The sequence below is a fragment of the Ruditapes philippinarum genome, unplaced genomic scaffold (genome assembly GCF_026571515.1).
Source record: "Ruditapes philippinarum isolate M1 unplaced genomic scaffold, ASM2657151v2 ctg1175_1_1_1_1, whole genome shotgun sequence".
Lineage (NCBI taxonomy): Eukaryota > Metazoa > Mollusca > Bivalvia > Venerida > Veneridae > Ruditapes > Ruditapes philippinarum.
Window position 1 is genome coordinate 41,976 of NW_026853488.1, and position 20,929 is coordinate 62,904.

The window sequence follows — 20,929 nt, forward strand, 5'->3', positions numbered from 1 at the left end:
AATTGCCTTAGTTAAACTCCAAGGGTAACCACCATAAAAAGTACTAGTATATCTTTCTGATACCTCTTGTCTTAAAATGTTAAATAGAATACCTGTCAAAGAAGACGTTAACATCTTCAATTATGATCAGACACTTAATTTTAACAAATAGTAATAATGACTAATATCTATATTAAAATCATTAGTTTTATAACATAATCTGAAATAATTCTCAATATTAAATCACAGAGAAATCCGGACTAACCATACGATTAATCATAGCTGATACAATTTACTCCCCATTATATTTTCATACTAATTTCTTAACTAAGTCATTAACGTCAATAAACTGTGACGTCAATTTGGTAAAGCTTGATTTGAAAAGGAATCTAATACATTTAATTTTCACGATGTACATTTATATTGCTGTCACTAGAATATAACAAAGAAATGTTTATCTAAATTTTATCAGTAATTAAATTGTAGATAAATATTGTAAATTTGTATTAAATTTGGATTTACTAGTATATAAAAAGTCGAAAAAGTTACACAAGAGTAGGATTTATGGCCGCGACATTTTAAACGGTTTTTTCTTTACTGCATATATAAATAATAACGATTCAAATTTGAGCTAAAATATGTTTGAATGCATAGAGAGACCAAGCGTTCTAGGTGAGCTTAATTTTGCCAGCCACGTGATTCAAGTGGTTAACGATACAGTTATATTGTATAAATTAGACGGTATCAATATTTTGATTCAGAATAATCACAAGGTTACAAGTTAAATTAAGAAAGATGAGCAAAATCAACAAAACTGAAGTTAGGGATGGATATAAACAGGTAAGTAAAAAAAACTTTGTATCGGTAACCCTTTGTATCTGTATTCAGAAATAAAATATATTTTTCAAAGCTATGTATTTATTTTTAAAATGTAAGCATTGACACAAATATATTTTTTATTGCAGAGACCGGTTCAGAATTTTCCAGATTATCTGAAATATGTCGCTAAAAAGTCAAGGGCAGGTTTCGGCAAAGTTCACGAGGAATTATACCGGATATATTCAGAAAGTTTCGGGACATCAGAAAAGCCTGCATCACAGACACTTGGCAATCAACAAGTTTCGTCGCAAGAAAAAAGAACGTCCAGAAGTAAAGTAGGCTTAAGGCAACGATGGTCGAATGCTAGTTTATTTTGGTCATCCACCGGTCATGACAAGTTGCGAGCAACAACTTATGAAGATAAATCTACTAACAACTCATTTGTTTCCTACATACCAGAAGAGAAAGATGAGCTAGACTCAAGTACTGGTTCTAATAGAGATTACGATATTATCTCTGATGATTTAGAGATGACGAAACAAAACAATCGCGAGTTAAATCATCACGAAAATAATGCCACGCCAACACGGGAAAAGGACAAAAAAGATGCCGATCTAAACAGTTTAAGATTTTCAATGCCATACTCCAAACTGACAGACGAAGCGATTTATATTAATGATAGAGTTATACACGTTGAAAAAATCGATAATTTAAGTACAATAGAAGAGCAAGAAGATATAGATCAGGATTACGCTATACCAAAAGTGAAACACCCGCAACAAACAACCCATGAAAAAGACGATTATGTCAACTTGCGTGACCCCTGTGAACCACTTGCAACTGTCATTGACAAGGCTAACAGCCATTCTAGAAAAAAATTAAAAGACTTAGAAAATAAATCTCATAAAATAAATACAATAGATGTACCTAGAAAAGTCACTTTGACACAACGACCACCTTATGACGAAAGTAACACAGACGACGATAATGAATATTTACCTCCAACAAACTGGACCCAATCATGCTATGAGCATCCATCAAAAGTAAAACACGAATCATATTTAGAAGAACGAAAAGTAAAGGAACCGGTGTCAACAATGGCCATATCTTCCAAAACTCTTGGAATTCAAGGAAATCCATTGGCAGAGGCTCCTAATGAAATACAAGAAGACGAGACTGATGAATACTATGTTCTTCCAGCGCAGTTTAAAGATGCAGACTATGAAAACATTCCGAAAGCGCTGCTTGAAAATAAAGCTTTAAACAGAATCGTTGCAAAAGATAATTCAGTATTTTCATCTAAAAGACAAGAGAAAAACAAAACAGATATGAATAAACACGAGACTGGAAACGAAGCGGATTATGACCGTCCAGTAGGATGGGTTCAACCGACAGGTATATGTACTGAAGTTAATCCCACGTCTACCGTTGTACTTAAATCTGTTACTGACATTGACTGTCATCAAAGTGAAAATTCTACTGCTGAAAGAACTGACAATCAGTACACAAAAATTGTGAAAGATAAAAAAAGAAACTCTGAAGATGCGGATTACAGCGTTCCAACGTGGACAAAATTAGCTGCCAAGGATTATAGTGATTCCGGCGACAGTAACTACAGTGTTCCAAAAGGAATTAGACCTATAAATTCTGGAAATAGCACCATGACAAATGACAGTCAGGCAATGTATGCTACCCCAAGATCAACTTTAAACACATCTGCAGTTCCTTCTAAAACAAACCATCAAAATGCTGAATCAGAAAGTGTTCACGCAGATATAAATTCAGACAATGGAAACAGAAAAGCTGATTTTTATCATTATACAGTAGATGAGGTTGTAGATTGCCTTAACGACTGTGCACTAACAAAACTAGCCAATATCTGTAAAGCAGACCAACTTGATGGGGAATATCTTACAAGTTTGACAACAGATGAACTAAAAGAAGACCCTTTTAATATGAACTGGTATCATATATCAAAACTTATCAAAGTAATTGACGGATGGAGACCAAAACATCCTCTCGGAAGTAAAGAATGTTAAATGAATAACCGAAACTGATTTGGACCTTGTATATACAGAAAATACTTTATCTCATTTATTAAGAAGTGTCTATGAACATTTAAAACATTTTTACTAAAGATCAAGTTGAACTGGCAGTAAGTGCTTCAGATGGTTTTAAGGTTGAGTGTCAGATCGTTTTGTTGATAATGAAAGTAACCTTTACCGTATTTATTTCCTTGATGTACTAGTTATTCAATTTAAATTTCTAATATTTCTAAACAAAGTAATTCTATCTCCGTAATATCTTTTATCATCAAATAACACAGCGCCCTTAATGCCTGAATGTACATTTGTTGTTATATTTTTCATTCTTTAAAAAAAAACAGTATCTTTATTTTGCTACGTTTCTTCCTCAAAAATTTTGTACCTCTTGATTAGATTAATTTCTACACTTTACATTATTATTGTTTTGTGTAAAAGTTTTATGTTATTTGTGATAAAGTATATGCTACATATTGTTTTTATTTATTTATCTTTTATTTAAGTATCATCATCGTACAATTCATTGCGTAAAATTCATACATAATAGTGAAATTGTAAAAAACTACTTAGTATTACAATGTTATTGATAACCTTATTTTATGATGTACATTGTATTAGAAAATATATACATGTCTCTAAATTTATTGTTGTATTACTATAAAGGTCACGCGCTGTCTGCAGTTTATTGTAAAATTTTGGTTTCAAAGTATCTTAATAACAGTTAATCTCAAAGATTCTCAACTTTACCAATACACAAAGTTAATCAATATATTCACACCATTTTAACTGATGTATTCATTTAACGATTTGACCGTTATATTCATGATAATCAATGTATTGAAACCAAGTAAATGTATAATGACTTAATAAATGTTAGAGCACTCGTTATATACTCGTGTAACCGTCCGGTTAGCTCAATAGGTAGGTAGTTGGACCGAGTTTGATTCCCGTCTAGTGCAGGCCACTTTCGTTGTGAATAACCATGAGTCATTCGCAGAGAACCTTCGCTCTGGCATGTATAGAAGCGAAAGTGGAGGCACTAAAACAAGTAAACTGCTAGACAGTCTATCCAGGAACGATACGTTGGCTCAACTGTGCTCTTGTAAATTCAATATGGCTTACTGCCGTGATCCGGAGTTTAAACTGACAACAGATATACTCGTATATTGAATGTATGGTGTCAGGAATATATGTATTTGCTTATATTCATTATAAGTAAGATATAGTAAGATTATATATAGTAACATACAACCATGAAAAATTAATGTTTTAACTAAAAATTTAAACATATTGCAAATGATAACATCTGTTGAGGAGGTGATGGCCTAGAATTTACGGATCTACATGTATATGAAGAGTTTCGTTTTAACAAAAACATACATCATTCACAATGGGTAAATGAAATCATATGTATGGTTTATTGTGGGCACAATCGCCTGTTATTTCCTATCACTGTACAATATTTGCAAGCTTTATTTTACTTCAACTTGTATTATTTCTTGCCAACACAGTAAACAAATGTAGTTACTTACTGTTTTACTGATCATTTCCTGTTATTTAAACAGTCATTAACAATCGGGTCTTAAGTTAAGCTGAACATCTTCATATGAATAAAAACATATTTTTAAATATTCACAATGCCTCTGACATTACATTGGCTATATTCAAAATAGGCCTTTATTTACATTACCTTTACTTACATTGAAGGTAGTTTCTTGATTAATGCTTGCTTTAGGCTAGCTTTAATTATGTTACTTGTACATTTGACAGCTGTTTTTCTACTAAAAACAACTCCTACAATTCAAATATTAGTAGTTATTTTGTGGGACACAGCTTTACACATACAATGGCCACAATAACGTTCATACCAGAGGGTCATGTATTCTGTCTATTGTTAGTTGCTGGAATGCAACCTTCAAAACATTGAAAATAAGTAAAACAAAACTACTTTCACTTTTTTATTATATCCAAAAACTGATAATTAGCATGTATAATGAAAAAATGCTCTAGTAACAAATGTTTTACATTTCTTAATAGTGTACGTATCAAACGTACTGTATCCTATACTGTGCTATATTAATACATGTAACTAAAAGTGCATCCATACAACAAGGATGTTTCCTCCCCAACTATATGACATGAAAACACTTGTATTATAATTGTGAGTTGGACGTCATGTGACAATAGGTCATAGTTTTGACATCTTAAGACCTTGACCTTAGACCTAAAGACCTGAGCCTTGTGGGTGAAACATTGACTCATGATATTTGAAATTTCTATCGAGATGTCTTAAGTTGTTTAGAAATGACAAAATTATATATCAGCCTTTGTCAGACACAAAAATAGACAGAGATTTTGACCTTGTTTCTCTGCGTATAACCTTGACCTTGGAAAAACGACAATTGACCTTGGAAAAATGACAATTCTTGGAAAAACGACAATTGACCTTGGAAAAACGACAATTGACCTTGGAAAAACAAACAACAAATATTGACCTTGGAAATGACAAATTGTCTCTAACGATTAAAATTTCTGTCAAGAAATAACAAAATATATTGTGACTAAGTATGAATTGGGGATGATGTGTTAACACATATACACATAAATACACACAGACAAGGAAAACACTATATGCCATATATCATAGTTAAGGCATAATAAACCTTACTACATGCATCAAACACTCAAATGTCCTCATATACCATGTTCAACTTATTTTACTAATACTGAAAGTTTTACCTCTTTTTCCTTTACTATTGTCAAATAATTAAAATACAAAGTAAGTATTTCACTTTGTTATCATCTAAATAACTTACTGCTAATACTTATCAAAACATATGTACATATATTTCCCTGTTAAACATCATAAATGGAATAGTCCATCTCTTTCAATCTGGACAAATCATTATTGGACATCATTTTTAGGAATAATTTCAGAACAACTACTGCCCCATTCTTTTTTATAATTGAACATTACCGCTATATTCTGAAGGTTATTTCTAGAAATTTCCATTTGGCACATGGATTTTTTTTCTGGGTAAAATATAAAATTAAATGCAATATATGGCAGAATGTCAAGTAAGTGGATCTTTTACCTGTCCACGGACCATTTTCACTTAGATGGGCAAAATGTCACTTTAAAATGGGTATTAGAACAAATATTCTCTTATTTCAGTTTACAGACATTTTTAATAGGTCACACTTTTTTGTCATCAAGCTGTCAACATATTCTTTTTTAGCATTAAATGTTATTTTTAAAATCTACTTCATATTCATATTTTTGCTTCATACATGTATATAGAACCACTTCAACAACAACAACAATTATACAAATTTACCCTCATAAACAAACTAACAATTTCATTACAAGTTAAAAAAAAACATAGACACTGTCTGATATTACACTATTCAAAAATAGAACAAATTATACATTCTGATTTCTGAATAAAAATATTTCATTCAAACTCACAAAGTTTGTAATAAATGAATTATCTTTATGAATTATCTTAACACCCAGCACAAGAAATATACAAAAACATAAATCAACCGATTTCAGCAGCCATACACAAATATCAATCACAATCAATCAAGTTTTAGCTATCATACAAAATTCAAATCATCAAACTTATGTCAATTAGTATACAAATATGCTAAGATTTTTTCAAAAAATATACAATTTACAATTCACACACAAACACACACATGGACACACAAACACCTTTTCTTGTTAAACCAGCAATTTCATTCATGTAGCAAAGTCATAGCACAACTAATGAAAAATAATGGGCAGGAAAAAATGCACAAAACTATAAATAAACATATCACAGGAGTTCAAATATAAAACAGTACAAATAGTTTATCCATGTAAGCAGGAAATTTTACAATGCTCAGGAAGGTAACAATATAAGCAAGTTCACCAAGTTCATAAACAATATTCACAAAAAAAACCTAGTATATAAAAGATTAGCACATTATCATATCATACCTATATATATATCTATAATATAATTATATTCTACATAATATCAGGCATGCTTCATAAATAAAACACATAGTCGCAAAACATGGCTCCAGATCAGCCTAAATTTCCTTCAGGCTTAATTTAATTATCAACATGAACAGAGTAGTGCCACTTCTACTAAAAAAGTATTTAATCATGTTAAGAATAATAAAAATTGAATTTTGTGTACTAAATAAAAACTATCTGTAAAAGAAAAGAGTCTAAAAGATTGTTTGGGAAAAAACTTCATAAACTTTTATAAAAAGAAAATATTTGCAAAATACTTTAGGGAATAAAATTAATGTTTTTTACTGCATAAAAAAATATCTGGAGCCCTGTTCTTAAACATGTACAATGTGTTGCAAAAATTTCATTTTTTTTATCCATAAGTTACATCATACTTGTTATTTTAATAACAGATTGTCAAAAAGCCAAATAACATATTCAAATGACCCAAAACTAAATGTATTTCTTAATAAAGTTAAAACATCACATTGGAAAACAACAAATATAATAGGAACAGATATATTTGTTGAAATACTTATTTGAGCTCATGCTTTATTTAGTCACGTATTCACTCATTTGGCAAACATTGTCCTATGTATTACCATGCAAAATAAGACAAAAACCTGATTTAAAATTAGAAAAGTAAGCCTCAATTTTTTCAACATTAAGTAATAAAGGCTTATGTCAGAAGAATCTTAACAAAAATCAAGTGTTTTTTTTTTAAATCTACAGTTTTCGGTCAATTTTACAGATCTTTTAATACTCATACTAGAATACTAACAAGCTTTATTTCAGATATGATGTTGGTCAATGTGATAAATAACTGAAAATCTGACATTTAACGTAGACTTGTCTTAAAAACTCACAGACTATGTTTATAACTGTACAACAATACATACAATCTAACCTATCACAAATATACATAAATACCAACTCAATCATATTCTAAAGAATTCATATTCTATAACAAAAATGTCAGCTTTGAGCTAGTCAAAATTTTAAAGAACACATTAGGTTAGATAAATCTACCATTCCGAGCTACCATTTAATTAAATATAGGGGTAGGGTAGAGGCTATTAGATTGAATCTTCATTATAAAAGGACCTAAGGAACAAAGTGACCATCATTTCAACATTCGGAATAAATCACATTCAAAGCTATACCTCATTACTTGTATATATTTTTTGTATTTTCACTATGTTCTATAAAGTTTTTATAATTATTATATTTTGCAACATTACATCTTAAGGTACAATACTTATATATAATAAATAGGATATACATGTACGTATGTTTGTTTTAGTGTAAGATTTAGATTTTTTCCCCAAAGTGGAAAACAGACCTACCCGGTAACCACAAACCACAAAAATCAATTCCCACGAATAATAATGATTTTGCAGTATATCTTAATATGCAGAGCATATATGATATATGTTTATGTTTGCTGTGATAATCAAATCATGTATATTTAAACTTTTCAATCTTTCAAAACAATTTACACATTGTACAGAAATATCACCACTGATGTCCCTACTGAAACACTAAACAATCAAACCTATGGAGATATATATCTTTGTAGTCAGGAAGTCACAAGTTCAAAAAGAAAATACTGTATAATGTGTATCAAAAGTGGGTCAAGAAGAGTTATCTTTCTTAATTATAGGGAGAATTTGATTATTAGGGTGCCTCTCAAAAAAAAAAAAGAAAAAAAGAAAAAGAAAAAAAAAAAATTGTTTGACTGGATGAGTTAAATACTGAACACAGATACATAATGCAACATGGAGACAATGTTAACAGTGTATGGTCTAGAAGGAAAAAGGAGATATGAGCCGCGTCACGACAAAACTTACATAGCGCGTTTGTGACCAGCATCCACGCAGTCTGATCAGGATCCATGCTGTTCACTTACCAACACTTTTACAAGTATAGAAACTGATTGATAACAGCATGGATCCTGATCAAACTGCTCGGATGCAAATGCACTATGTTGGTTTTGTCGTGACACGGCTCATATGATAATATAAGACAGATTATGATATATAATTTAGCAAAGCCTAGCAGATAACACAGTTAATGCCCATTAGAGTATCACACTATTATGCAATTAGAATTAGTATGTTAGATCTGAACCTTAACAAACAACTGATGTGACACAACAACCGGCCCTCAATCCCTAAACAAAGAATCATGGAGAAATGTATTACTCAAAGGGGAATAATTTGGAAAATAATCAAGCTTCAGTTACAAGTCTGGGTTAGTGCCCTTGAACCATAAATAAAAAAATAAAAAAACTTGAGTGGAGTTTCAAGTGAATATGTTCTAAGTAGATAAAAGGTGGAACAGAACATGTAATTTTTTAAGCAGAATTTTTTTTAATTTACAGTGGGTAACAAGAGCGATCAGTAATCACATGTGTCGCCTCATGATGGCCAATTTCATGTTGGGACAAATTTTGTGACAGACGGACGGACAGACAGACGGACAGTGCACAACTAGACTTGGTACTGATCATTTCTGTAAAGTTTGGATAAAATTGCACCAGTAGTTTATGAGGAGTAGTCCGGACAAGCTTTTGTGTATCTGGCAACACGAAGAAAAAAACACCTTTTTATCAAAGGGCCATAACTCTGACAAAAATCATTCAACCGGAAAACCCGTGCAATATGCGCAAGGACTTGAGCTACAGATCAATCCTGTAAAGTTTCATTGAAATTGCATTAGTGGTATAAGAGAAGTAGTCCGGACAAACTTTAAAATTAAAAATTATTAAAGGGCCATAACTCTGACAAAAATCATTGAACCGGAAAATGCTGACAATATGCACAACTAGACTTGGTACTGATCATTCCTGTAAAGTTTGGATGAAATTGCACCAGTAGTTTATGAGCAGTAGTCCGGACAAGTTTTGTGACGGACGGACGGACAGACAGACAGACAGACAGACGGACAGACGGACAGACAGACGACGGAGAAGTGATCCCTATATGTCGCCACTACTCCGTAGAGGCGACACAATCCGGACAAGTTTTGTGACGGACGGACGGACAGACAGACAGACAGACAGACGGACAGACGGACAGACAGACGACGGAGAAGTGATCCCTATATGTCGCCACTACTCCGTAGAGGCGACACAAAAAAACAGCATCAATGCTGGAGTTATGGGTCTTATTCAATGACCTGCATTATTGACTGTGAGCATATGAGTGAAGTTAAATTGAATATCTTTTAGTTATTTTGAAACAAAATTTTACCTGAAAACTATTACAAAATGTTGTGAGATAAGGACAACTTCACTATTCTTTGAAAAATTTTATCAAGCCAAAATGTCATAACTCTGTAAAATACTAGTTTGAAAAGCAACTATTAGTCAAGGTATGTTTTAAGCAAGTTTGACTCTACATAATTCTGTGAATGTTCATCTAGACTGGACAAATGTTTGTACAGGGTATTAGCCTAAAAAATTTTCTGCTAGATTAGCAGAAGGAACAAACAGTTCTACAAATACTTATCATAACAGAAAAATAAATACTACATTAAAGAACTATCTCTATAACTTAAAGGAACTCCACTGAGGTCTAACAGCCTAAATCATAAAATTTGAAATTCTTACATAGATCATGCGAAGCACTTAAATTGGAAAACTATGCAAGGGATAATAAAGAATTATACTCATAATTAAACTGAACATCAATTTTGGTGTGGTTCATAGCCCGATTTACAGTGAAAAACATAGCAATGCTTTTCATTTTTGGGTCATTTTGCGCAATAAAAATTATCATTCAGGAAAAACAGGGTGAAAAAAGAAAGACCTGAAATTTTGCACAAAAGTTGCTGTTCCAGACCTCCATCAAATGGTACAAAAATCTCGGAAAAAAATATTTCCAGTCCTGTCATGTCAAAAACCTCAGTTGAGTTTCTTTAAACCATAGGGACTCTCATAACTGAGTAAGTGAAAATAAAGTTTAGCTACAAAGACTGACTAAATTTGATTGAAAGAAAATCTTGGTTTTTCGCTATATAAAATTATAGCATACCAAGTGTCTCAGAAAAAATGTTTTCATTTTCATTTTCAAGAAATTTACCACATGCGTTGGAAGCTCTTGATGACAAATTACTAGGCTTACGTTTTATATAATTTACTTAATTTAGCAGTGGGAAAGTTTGTTTCAAACTCTATTTGGTTTATTCAGAATTTATTTTAGTTCTAATGTCCTGCTATAAGCTTATAGACACTTTTTCAAATCCGTTTTCCTGGAACCAACCAGTTTTGAGCTACAAGTGTAAAGTTTCTTGCCCAAGGAAACGACTTGCTGCTGATGAGGTTTGAGCCCATTTGCCTAGTGAACTTAAGATTACTAGTCAGACAAGTTAACCACTCAGCCATGCCGCCAAACTCTATTTGATGACTGCAATTACATGTAAATAGAATACTTGAAAACAGCATAAATGTGTTAGGGACAACTCTTTACTATGTAACCTTTTATGACTGGATAACTTACACACATTTTTTCTTATCAATATATTGTTAAGATGAATGCTCCCAATGCCATCATTCTATTAATTCTTTCCTTAAACCTGGTGCGCTTATCATGCTTAGAAATAAATTAACTTTTTATCATTTTTTGTATTAGTTAGGTTAAAATGTACAAATGTCGACATAAATATCATCCCAGCTTTGATTATTTAAAATTGAATATATTTTACCCTAAACTGTGATGGCCCTAGCCTCACATCTAATTCAGCAGTATTCAAAACTAGAGCAATTACCTACCAATACATTATGTATCTGGGAATGTGTGAAATAATATTGCTCTTAAATCCACACGCCTATCAGCCAGATTTTAGCGAGGCAATCACATTGAAATGATTTAACACTTAAAATAGAATCTTTTGTTTAAGCAGACTAAAAAATATACAGAAATATAGTGAGAACACATCTAATTATGACATAGTATACTGTAAGGATTATCTTTTATAACTTGTTCTACAAGTTTATTAAATTACATCAAAGTTGAACCCTCGTCTTTATATCTCACCAGTCAAACAATAATCTGTACGTGTTCCGCTACTGTAGTAGTGATATTGTCAGGTATGTGTTCACATGTGTTCAGGCAGTATTGATTGTGTGTTCAGACAGAGGCTGTATATGATGTATATAATACTGAACGGAGGACTAACCACAACCCAGCATTATTCATACTCTAATATCTGCTTATGATAAAACAGCAAATACCTGAAAATATAATAATGATTCATAGTGTAATAAAGTATTGAACATATAGAGGATATTGAATGAATGTAGATTAAAAATTGCTTTATTCAACTCGTTCAATAAATTTAGAATTGAATCTGCATGAATATAATATTCTCTTTATCGCATACACAAAATAAGGTTTACAACTAAAAACAGTCATTTTTCACTGACGTGCCTCTTGTGTAGCGTCCACAGCAGTAATGCTGTGTTTGTATTTAACACAAATTAAATCACGTCAAAGTGTTATTATGCTAGTGTAATATCTTTATTATTAAATGGTATTATTACACTCCTGCGCATTCTGTGCCTAAGTTTATTTGATAAATAACTATAAACCTGTACATACTAGGATTTGTATAACAGACTTGTCCTACTTTGAAAAAAATAATGGAACAGTACATTAGTACATGCTCAACTATAGTAGAGTCTGTGTTTTAGTATACATGAACAAAATTTGCACAGAATTAAAACTTACATTTTCTGAAAGTGTGTAGATTTTAAAAACAATAAGTTTCCTTCCAGGAAACTCCAAAATCCAATGCTGAATTTCTTAAATAGATTTGTCCAGTTTCAATTTTTGTATTTCTCGATATCGCAATGAAAGCAACTAATTCAATTTAACAATTTTAAGGTTAAGAAAATATTTTTACCCTTCACTGTTTAGCACCTCCTGAGGCAAAGCACGAGTTATCAGATGATCATCACATTTGAACCACTGGTTCTTATGCTGTCGTATAAAACACGTGTAATGTCCACATTCTATTGTTCCACTGTGATTGACAACAGCAAATAGAGAGTACCTGTAATTTTAATACCTTACATTAATTTCAATATACATTGTTTTAAGGCTATCAGAGTGCATTTAGACAGATGTAAAATTCTGGAGAGCAATTCATGGTCATGACAGCTCTCTTGTTTTAGCAAATTTACCAGACACACAAAATGATGTCTCAACTAATGTCTAATAAGTGACTACCTTATTGTTTTCCACACTACCTAAATTGAAATAAAATGTCAAGTTTATATGACAAGAATAAACATTACAAATATCCAGTTTTATAAGACTGATGATAAATCATACAAAATTTGAACTTTCAGACTTACTGTAAGTGACTAAGAAAAGTTATGTCATAAAATGAGGACAAAATTGAATATCTTACTTGTTTTTACATGAAAGCCCTTTGGTAGAGATATGAACACTGCCATTGATATTGGTCTTTGAGGACGACATGAAAGGTGTCATGTCAAGCTCTTCTGGGAAAGAAACATACGTAGAAATCTTCTTATGGTAACCCGTAGAATGCTCAAACCGCTGTAATATTTCATCAATAAAGAGATCAGTTAAAGGTAATATTTCCAAAGCAGACGCCACTTTAATTCTTTTGATTTGACAATAATATGGAATGATTTAGTTAAAATAACATATTAAACCTTTAGGAAAGCTGAACACTGCTTTAAGATTCATCTACATGTACTGTTTGACAGATGATATATTCTAGAATTGATTGCTGCCATGAGAAAACTACTTATAACAGTTTTTTTTTAATTGACATATTTACTTTTTAAAGATTTTTTTTTAACACTTGAAATAATTAAAAGCCTATGGAAATTTGTGTAACCTTGTCTATTTATACATAACTTTTAACATCTCAAGGAAAATTCAGATTTTTATTTTAAACATTAACGGCAAGGTAAACACTTCAAAATATAAGATTCTAGATCTGTGAAATACCTTAAGATGAAAGCAAGCCACTATAGGCAGTTTCTTCATGGTTAGCTGTTTAGTTGACTCCTGATAGCAACCACAGTTACTACATTTGATCTTCGCTGAACTACCTAGGTGTTCAGGTTTTGTAAATCTGGAAAACAATTAACATCATTGATTAAGTTCACATTAGTAATACTTGAGGCAGCACTGTCATTCAGGCAAACTGGTATTTAAATTAATTAGGGCTTTTATATCTTTATGTTATGATAATGATAACAAAATGAAACATTGAAACATTTTTTTTATAAACTTTGATTAAATAAGAAATTATAGGAAAATGTAATCTTGGTACTCAATTGTGTGTTGTTTTTTAAAACTGTTTTGTTTTGTAAGTCTAAAACTTTGAAAACCACTCTGGAAACAATTAATAGATAACTATTTAATTCACAAAGTTTATCAACCGTCAATGTTTCGAGGGGTTAAAACCCTCTTTATCAAGGAGTTTGCTGTTTATTTCCTAGATCACATATTAATCTTCTTTTTTCTTACACTATGTTATGTTACAAATCAATACACGAAATGACCCTCCAAACGTTGGAGGTTGATAAACTGGCACCACATCTAAAGTGTCACATGTGGAGAATATCATTTGATCATTTACTGAATGTTTTTTGAAACATGAGTTTGTACCAGAATTGCTGTAAACATTGAATCTAATATGGATAAAGTCTCTGCTAACTATAAACACCAGTAGACAAATAGTTCAAAATGAACAACTTGAATTGACTTAACATCATTTTATTATAAATTCTATGAGACAAGATGTGTGAAATGTTACCTCTTTAAGCAGTCTAGTAATGAGGTAGGATCGTAGTTTCCTGGACTGTTTGAATACCCTGTAATAAATCATATAAATATATATCACCTTCTTTCCCAAATAACCTTTATAACAAACATTCAAATATTTTAAGAAACATTTATTTAAATATCCTTTTAAGCATTAATCAAAATACACTAATTAATATTTATCTGAATATCCGTTTCAGCCATCCAAAATATGCTATTTCACATTCATACAAATACCCCAATATATATATGTATCCAAATGTCCTAATTAACATTCATCAAAATACCCTAATGCATGTATAAACATGTTGTTTTTTGGGGCTTATTTTTGGGGGAAGAGGGGGGGGGGCGTGTTTTTCATTGCTCCATCACTGCAAATATGGCGACTTTCCAGCATTACTGTGGAGGAAGACATAAGGCGCCCTTCCAATCATTATTTTAGGCAATTACAGGCACCTGAGTAGAACCAATGATGTTCCATAAGCTAGCTGGATAGCTGCTCCACATGACAGAATCTTGACAGAGTGCAGGTCAGGATTCGAAACCCACAGCCCTGGGGAGTAAATGGTTTAAAGTCAGTCACCTTAACCACTCAGCCACCTATGCCCCATTTAGCAAATGTTATAATGATGTTAATCACAAATTATATAAAATTTTCTAACCTGTTATAGGAGCAGGGTGTGAGCCGTTATATAAACCTGGTCCTAAATCAAGTGATATATCCCATATAGGATCTATAGTTGTAGATACATTACTGAAATATACAAATAAACATGATTACATTGTATTATATTTATTCCTTAATGTTATTATATATATTTTATATATCAATTCATCATAGACTTACAAATGAAATATTGATAAAATAAATTTCGTATTTCCATTTTTTGTATTTTTTTCACAGTACAAAATTTATTTTTACTGCAGTAAAACATATTTCTTGTATTTTCACTGGTGTCTTGCCAGACTACTTTTTTCTAAATTCAGCCAATATACAAAACAAGAAGGGAAAACCTTTCAAAAAAGGTGTATAATACATTTAAAACGGAAAATTCCAGTTTTTTCTATAAATACAAGATTTATTTCAAGCTTGTGGTATGAAAATTATCATATTTCACCCGTGGCTACCGTTCATGAAATATTTATTTTCATACCACTCCATGACAATAAATCCTGTATTTATAGAAAATATCTTGAATATCCTCTATATCTTTTATGAAATATTAAATGGTTAAAACACCTGACTAGTTTTAACTGTATATATCACTATTATACATAGAGAAACAAATATATCAGTCATTAATCAAACCTAAACTATTTTATCATAAAATTTGACAAATTATAAGCCAAAGTTACGTTTACTTTTGTAACTTCTGTAAAGTCATCCAACATTGCTGAATATTAAAAACTGCTTGCAACCCTCTGTCTTAAATCTTGTCAATATATTATTTGATATAATATTGCTCAAAAACTATTATCTGTTTAACCTCTGGATGATTCAATGTAATGGGTTTACCCGGCTTTGAAATTAGAACAGTCCATTCAAAATTTCATTGATTTCATTATCAAAATACAAAAATTGACCTGCCCACAGTATAAGGGTCTGGTCAGACTGTGATGACGTGCAGGCTAGTCTGGCTCTATGCTGGAGGCAAAGGACAATTCCTTTACCTTCCAGCATGGTCCAAAAGTAAAGTAAAGGGTAAATTATAAGAAAGATAGAAACATACTTGCAGTGTTGACAGGTGACATCTGACTGTAAGCCCCCTGTGAAGATTTGGTCTATTATACACTGGCAATTGTGTGGGCTGTTACTACTCCTTCCATTTGATCCTGCTGTAATATTTACAAATTAAGTTTTGAAATAATTCTATACTGTTCTTTTGGAGCACATTTTTGTATAAGAACAAAAATATCAAGTTTTTGTTTAAAATAATGCTTGATTGAAATGTAAGTAGCTTCTTTTTTGCATACTGTCAGTAAAAAATAAGATATTTACCTTTACAATAAGTATGATATTTACCTATACAATATCTATGATATTAACTATACTATAACTATGATATTTACCTATGCAATGTATATGATATTAACAATACAATATGTATGATATTAACTATATAGTATTTATGATATAAACTATATAGTATCTATGATATTAACTATACAATAACTATGATATTTACCTATACAATAACTATGATATTTACCAATACAGTAACTATGATATATTAACTATACAATAACTATGATATTTACCTATACAATGTCTATGAAGCAGGTCTAGAGCAGCTATGAGGAACTCGTGAGCATCTTGTTGTTCATAACCTGCTAGATGACGAGCACTAGTCCACACCAGATGTAATAACCGGAATGGAATGTATGTAGAGCTTATACCAGAGTAAAACTACAAAAAAATACAATTTGAAACATTCTAATCATTTCTTCAATTTAAACACACTTTATCACAGCTTATAAATATGTCTAGAATTCTTTAGCAAAGCTTTTACTTGCAGCACAAGTTGCGAAAATGTTGATTTTTTAACATTGATTAAGGAATATGTCTGTGGACTTTTTACCCAATATCAGATGTTTATCTTTTTATTTGTTTGATAAACAAAAATGATTGTTATAACAATGACTTTTAAAGCACATATTAAATTGTTAAGCTTTCAAAAATTGAAAATAAACAGCAGTTCAAAGTTTTTTTTATTGTCAATCAATGTATGCAATCAATATGCAGTGCAAAAGGGTTGATTGTATTTCAATACAGGTTTAATAATCAGTTTTAACTGATATAGTACCATAATTGCAAGAAAATTCATTATTAAATCAATAAAATAATAATACTAGTGAACAGTGCTTTTATTGTGTCTGGAACAGGGACCATTTAAGGGAAGCCCCCCACCTTACACACACCCCTGATTTTTTTTTAAAATCAATTTACAACAAGATCTGCCTTCTCCTTTTGCAAAAATAATGTTTTATTTTGCCCCTTCCCATGTCTGTGGAAAAAAACAGGAAATAGCTAAAGATAAAAGAAAACAATACATTTGGCGATGATTTGCATTAAATAACTTTTTATAATGAAATGTTGAAAAATTATGTTCAGCAATGTTTCTAATCTTGTCAATCTTAAATCTAATTTAGTGAATGCTTAAAATTCATGTACTTTAATTTCCAGTAAAACTTAAATTCAATAATAATGCCCACCTCTTGAAAGATCCTGGAGAGTTCACAAACAAGACATTGCTCATTTGCGTCCTTTGCCATCTGACATATATGTTTATCAGCAAGGAAGTATTCACGTAGCACCGGTGTGTGGATTAATGCTTGAACTATTGAGTTCATAAAACACGTATTACCCAAATTTATCAAACCTCGTAAACCTGCGAAATAAATTAATATCTATAAGTAAGAAAGTACATATGAATGAACCATGGTTTATATTATGCTGCAAATTGTTATTCAAATTTTTTCAGTAGCCTTAGACACTCTACAATGATTTTACCAACCTGGGTGGTTCATATAAATATCCCTTACACACATCTAAGTAAACAAAGGCTGATATTAAATGGTAAAAAGTGCAATGAAAGGTTCTATAATCTGTAGAAATTTTGTTGTCTAAGCATAAGTCTTGGAGCTAATTTTGAAAGATATATTGTGTAATAATGCACTTGATTGCCCTATCTGTTTGATAGGGGAATAGTGTGAAGCATGTTAGAATGTTAAATATAACCAGAAATTTACCAAAATATCAGCAGTGAGCAGATATTATTTTTAACCATTTCTGTCATTTTTTAGATGATGATCTTAACGAAAAATCAGATGTTACACTTCAAACTGATGCCAATTTTAAATCTAGAGTCTTTATATTTTATTTCTTTTAATTCTGACCTATTGTTGAGCTTTCTTCTACTCTACGTCTTTTAGAATTTTTCTTTAGTATATCTAGTTCTCTATGACTTGGATGCCATGTCACAAACTGGTTCAATACACCTGAAAATAAATTAATGATGGCTTAAAACTAATGAATAAATGATGGCTTAAAATTAAGCATAGTTGAATAAGTAAATAATTAATTACACTAAAATAGTTTTTTGCAATCCTACTCTAAACTGAACTATAACAGTTTTTTCATGTTCTATGTAAGTTGTAATTCACAAATTTTCAGGTCAGTATAACAACTGTATACTTAAATGCAACTAAAATAAGACAAGAAAATTAAAACAGTTAGTAGGACTATTTATAAGATAAACATAAATTCCCATTTTCTTGCATATCAGACAGGATTATCTACCGTTTACATCAGTGCTAGAAAACCCTGTCTTACATGAACAACAAGTTGCGTGCTTTACATGACGTCATTGCTGCGCGCCTTTTATGAATGAATTGCGTTCTTAGAATGACGTCACTTAACCGTTATGAATGAAGTTGTAAGTTCATATGCTAGTATTAGAAAAAAGTGCATAATGAAAATAACAGTTTTCGTAATTTATGTTCTGAAAATAATTGATATGCAATATGCAAGGAAAAGAATCAAACACAGGCTGTTGGTGCAGACGGGAATATCTAGCTCTCGGGTAACTGTTTAGCAGTAAGTTGGCAGAGCCTTGTTACCGCCGTAAACAGTCACCCTTGAGCTAGATATTCCGGACTGTACCGACAGCCGGTGTAAGATTCATATATGATGTACCTGTTTTTGATGTACTATGCAAAGTACAGATTCAGTAAGTTTTACCGAAATTTTTTTTAAAACAGTTTCTATAGTTTTTAAAACATAATACCCTGTGATGAGCTCCTGTTATTCAAATGTCTGGCTATCTTTTCAAAATCTCTATCATAAACATAGTCTCTGCATGCAAAACAATTAATCATCCCATAAGTCATATCCACAGCTGGAAAAAATCAAATATTTATAAAAGAATAAGCCTTAGTATTGTGTGTAAGTTAAAAAAAATCAAACCATTTATTGATAGGAAAAGAGACTTTAAAGATAAGTTATACTGAACAAAAGAAAATTTCATTCTAGGAAGAACTGAATATGTATAAACAAACAGTGCTAACATGTAATATACAATGTAATTTTTAATGTATAAAATTCAGGTCAAAAATTCTTTTCACAGTTTAAGTTAATCAAGTTCAATAATAACAAAATCATGAACCTCAGTAAAACAGTAACCCAGGCTATTCACTGTTATCAGTTAATATTACATGTCATATAAATGTGTACTGTGTGTTGCATTGTGTACAATGTAGAACATACATGAAAAGCCAGTTTGTAAATATGAAATATTAATCTGTTGAATGGTTAAAGTAAGAGAATTGATGAACGATGAACATTTATGTTAAATTTTTTAAATGCTGTCTCAGTAACTTTAAATAAGTATACATTAATAAATGAAAAATAATAGAAACACGTATATAAATAAAACAAGTATTCCCTGAAAAAATATACCTAGCCAGTGCTTGTTTACATAGGCATGATCCTGTATATGATGGTCATCATAGCAACCAAAATAGACACATGAAAGGCAGGCATGTAAACGTGCCCCATCTTCCCGGCATGTGTGACAGACACCGTGTCGCGCCTGCAATTATAAGAATAATTTGCAATTATGCATTATAATCAAGCAGATAGATAAGTTAAGAAAAGAATCTTGTTGAAAAAGAATGGTTTGAATGAACTCTGATGAATTGATAAACAAAAGACATCTGTGGAAAAACTAATTGGTCTAGCATAAATTCATTACTTTAAATGAAAAAGATTAAATCAAGGTATAAAATTTATTTTAAACACCTGTTTAATAAAGTATTCAATAATTATATACAGACAGGCAGGCGAAATAATGCATGGATTTGAGACTGATTTATGCTTTAAATATTTGAACTGTGAAAATTTTTATTGGAAGGTGTGGCAACCAGGTTGCACCAGAATGAGTAAACATATTCGAACACGAAAGAAGCTTAGGAAAGTTCGACGATATTTTTTTATTTAAATTCTTTCTTTAAATTATAAATTTTCATATGATTCTCTTCCGTTAAATGTGTTTTTATCATTCAGCTGTTTAGCTGTCAGCTGTGTCACAAATATCACAGAATCTTTAGTCACCTTGCGACGTCTTGCATCCGCAGTTTTACAGCTTATGAAGCACGCATGTAGAATTTTGTATGAGTCAGTGCCTTTTTCAGACTTTAAGGCTTGTAAATGAGGACAACCACTTAAGGTCATTGCTTTCTTATTTGCCTGAAACGATTTTGTTTTCCATGTC

At 31.2% G+C, this 20,929-nt stretch overlaps 2 protein-coding genes and 1 long non-coding RNA gene across 3 annotated transcripts; 1 reads left to right on the top strand and 2 right to left on the bottom strand.

Annotated features, from left to right (window-relative positions):
- The first annotated feature begins 686 nt into the window (after window positions 1-686).
- LOC132737026 (uncharacterized) lies at window positions 687-3,386 on the top strand. Its single transcript, XM_060724257.1, has 2 exons — window positions 687-819; window positions 945-3,386. The coding sequence occupies exons 1-2, from the start codon at window positions 775-777 to the stop codon at window positions 2,835-2,837; spliced, it is 1,938 nt and encodes a 645-aa protein (XP_060580240.1). The 5' UTR covers window positions 687-774; the 3' UTR covers window positions 2,838-3,386.
- Window positions 3,387-4,784: 1,398 nt separating this feature from the next.
- On the bottom strand, window positions 4,785-6,329 carry LOC132737027 (uncharacterized). Its single transcript, XR_009626670.1, has 2 exons — window positions 5,287-6,329; window positions 4,785-5,247 (listed from the first exon to the last, which is right to left on the bottom strand). It is a non-coding gene; the product is annotated as an uncharacterized LOC132737027 (long non-coding RNA).
- A 4,539-nt stretch (window positions 6,330-10,868) lies between these two features.
- Window positions 10,869-20,909, bottom strand: LOC132737028 (ubiquitin carboxyl-terminal hydrolase 22-like). The gene is made up of 13 exons (XM_060724258.1): window positions 20,770-20,909; window positions 20,116-20,248; window positions 19,445-19,555; window positions 18,555-18,656; window positions 17,871-18,046; window positions 16,917-17,064; window positions 16,388-16,493; window positions 15,320-15,411; window positions 14,650-14,707; window positions 13,836-13,962; window positions 13,264-13,415; window positions 12,754-12,903; window positions 10,869-12,082 (listed from the first exon to the last, which is right to left on the bottom strand). The coding sequence occupies exons 1-13, from the start codon at window positions 20,887-20,889 to the stop codon at window positions 12,040-12,042; spliced, it is 1,518 nt and encodes a 505-aa protein (XP_060580241.1). The 5' UTR covers window positions 20,890-20,909; the 3' UTR covers window positions 10,869-12,039.
- Between the last annotated feature and the right edge of the window lie 20 nt (window positions 20,910-20,929).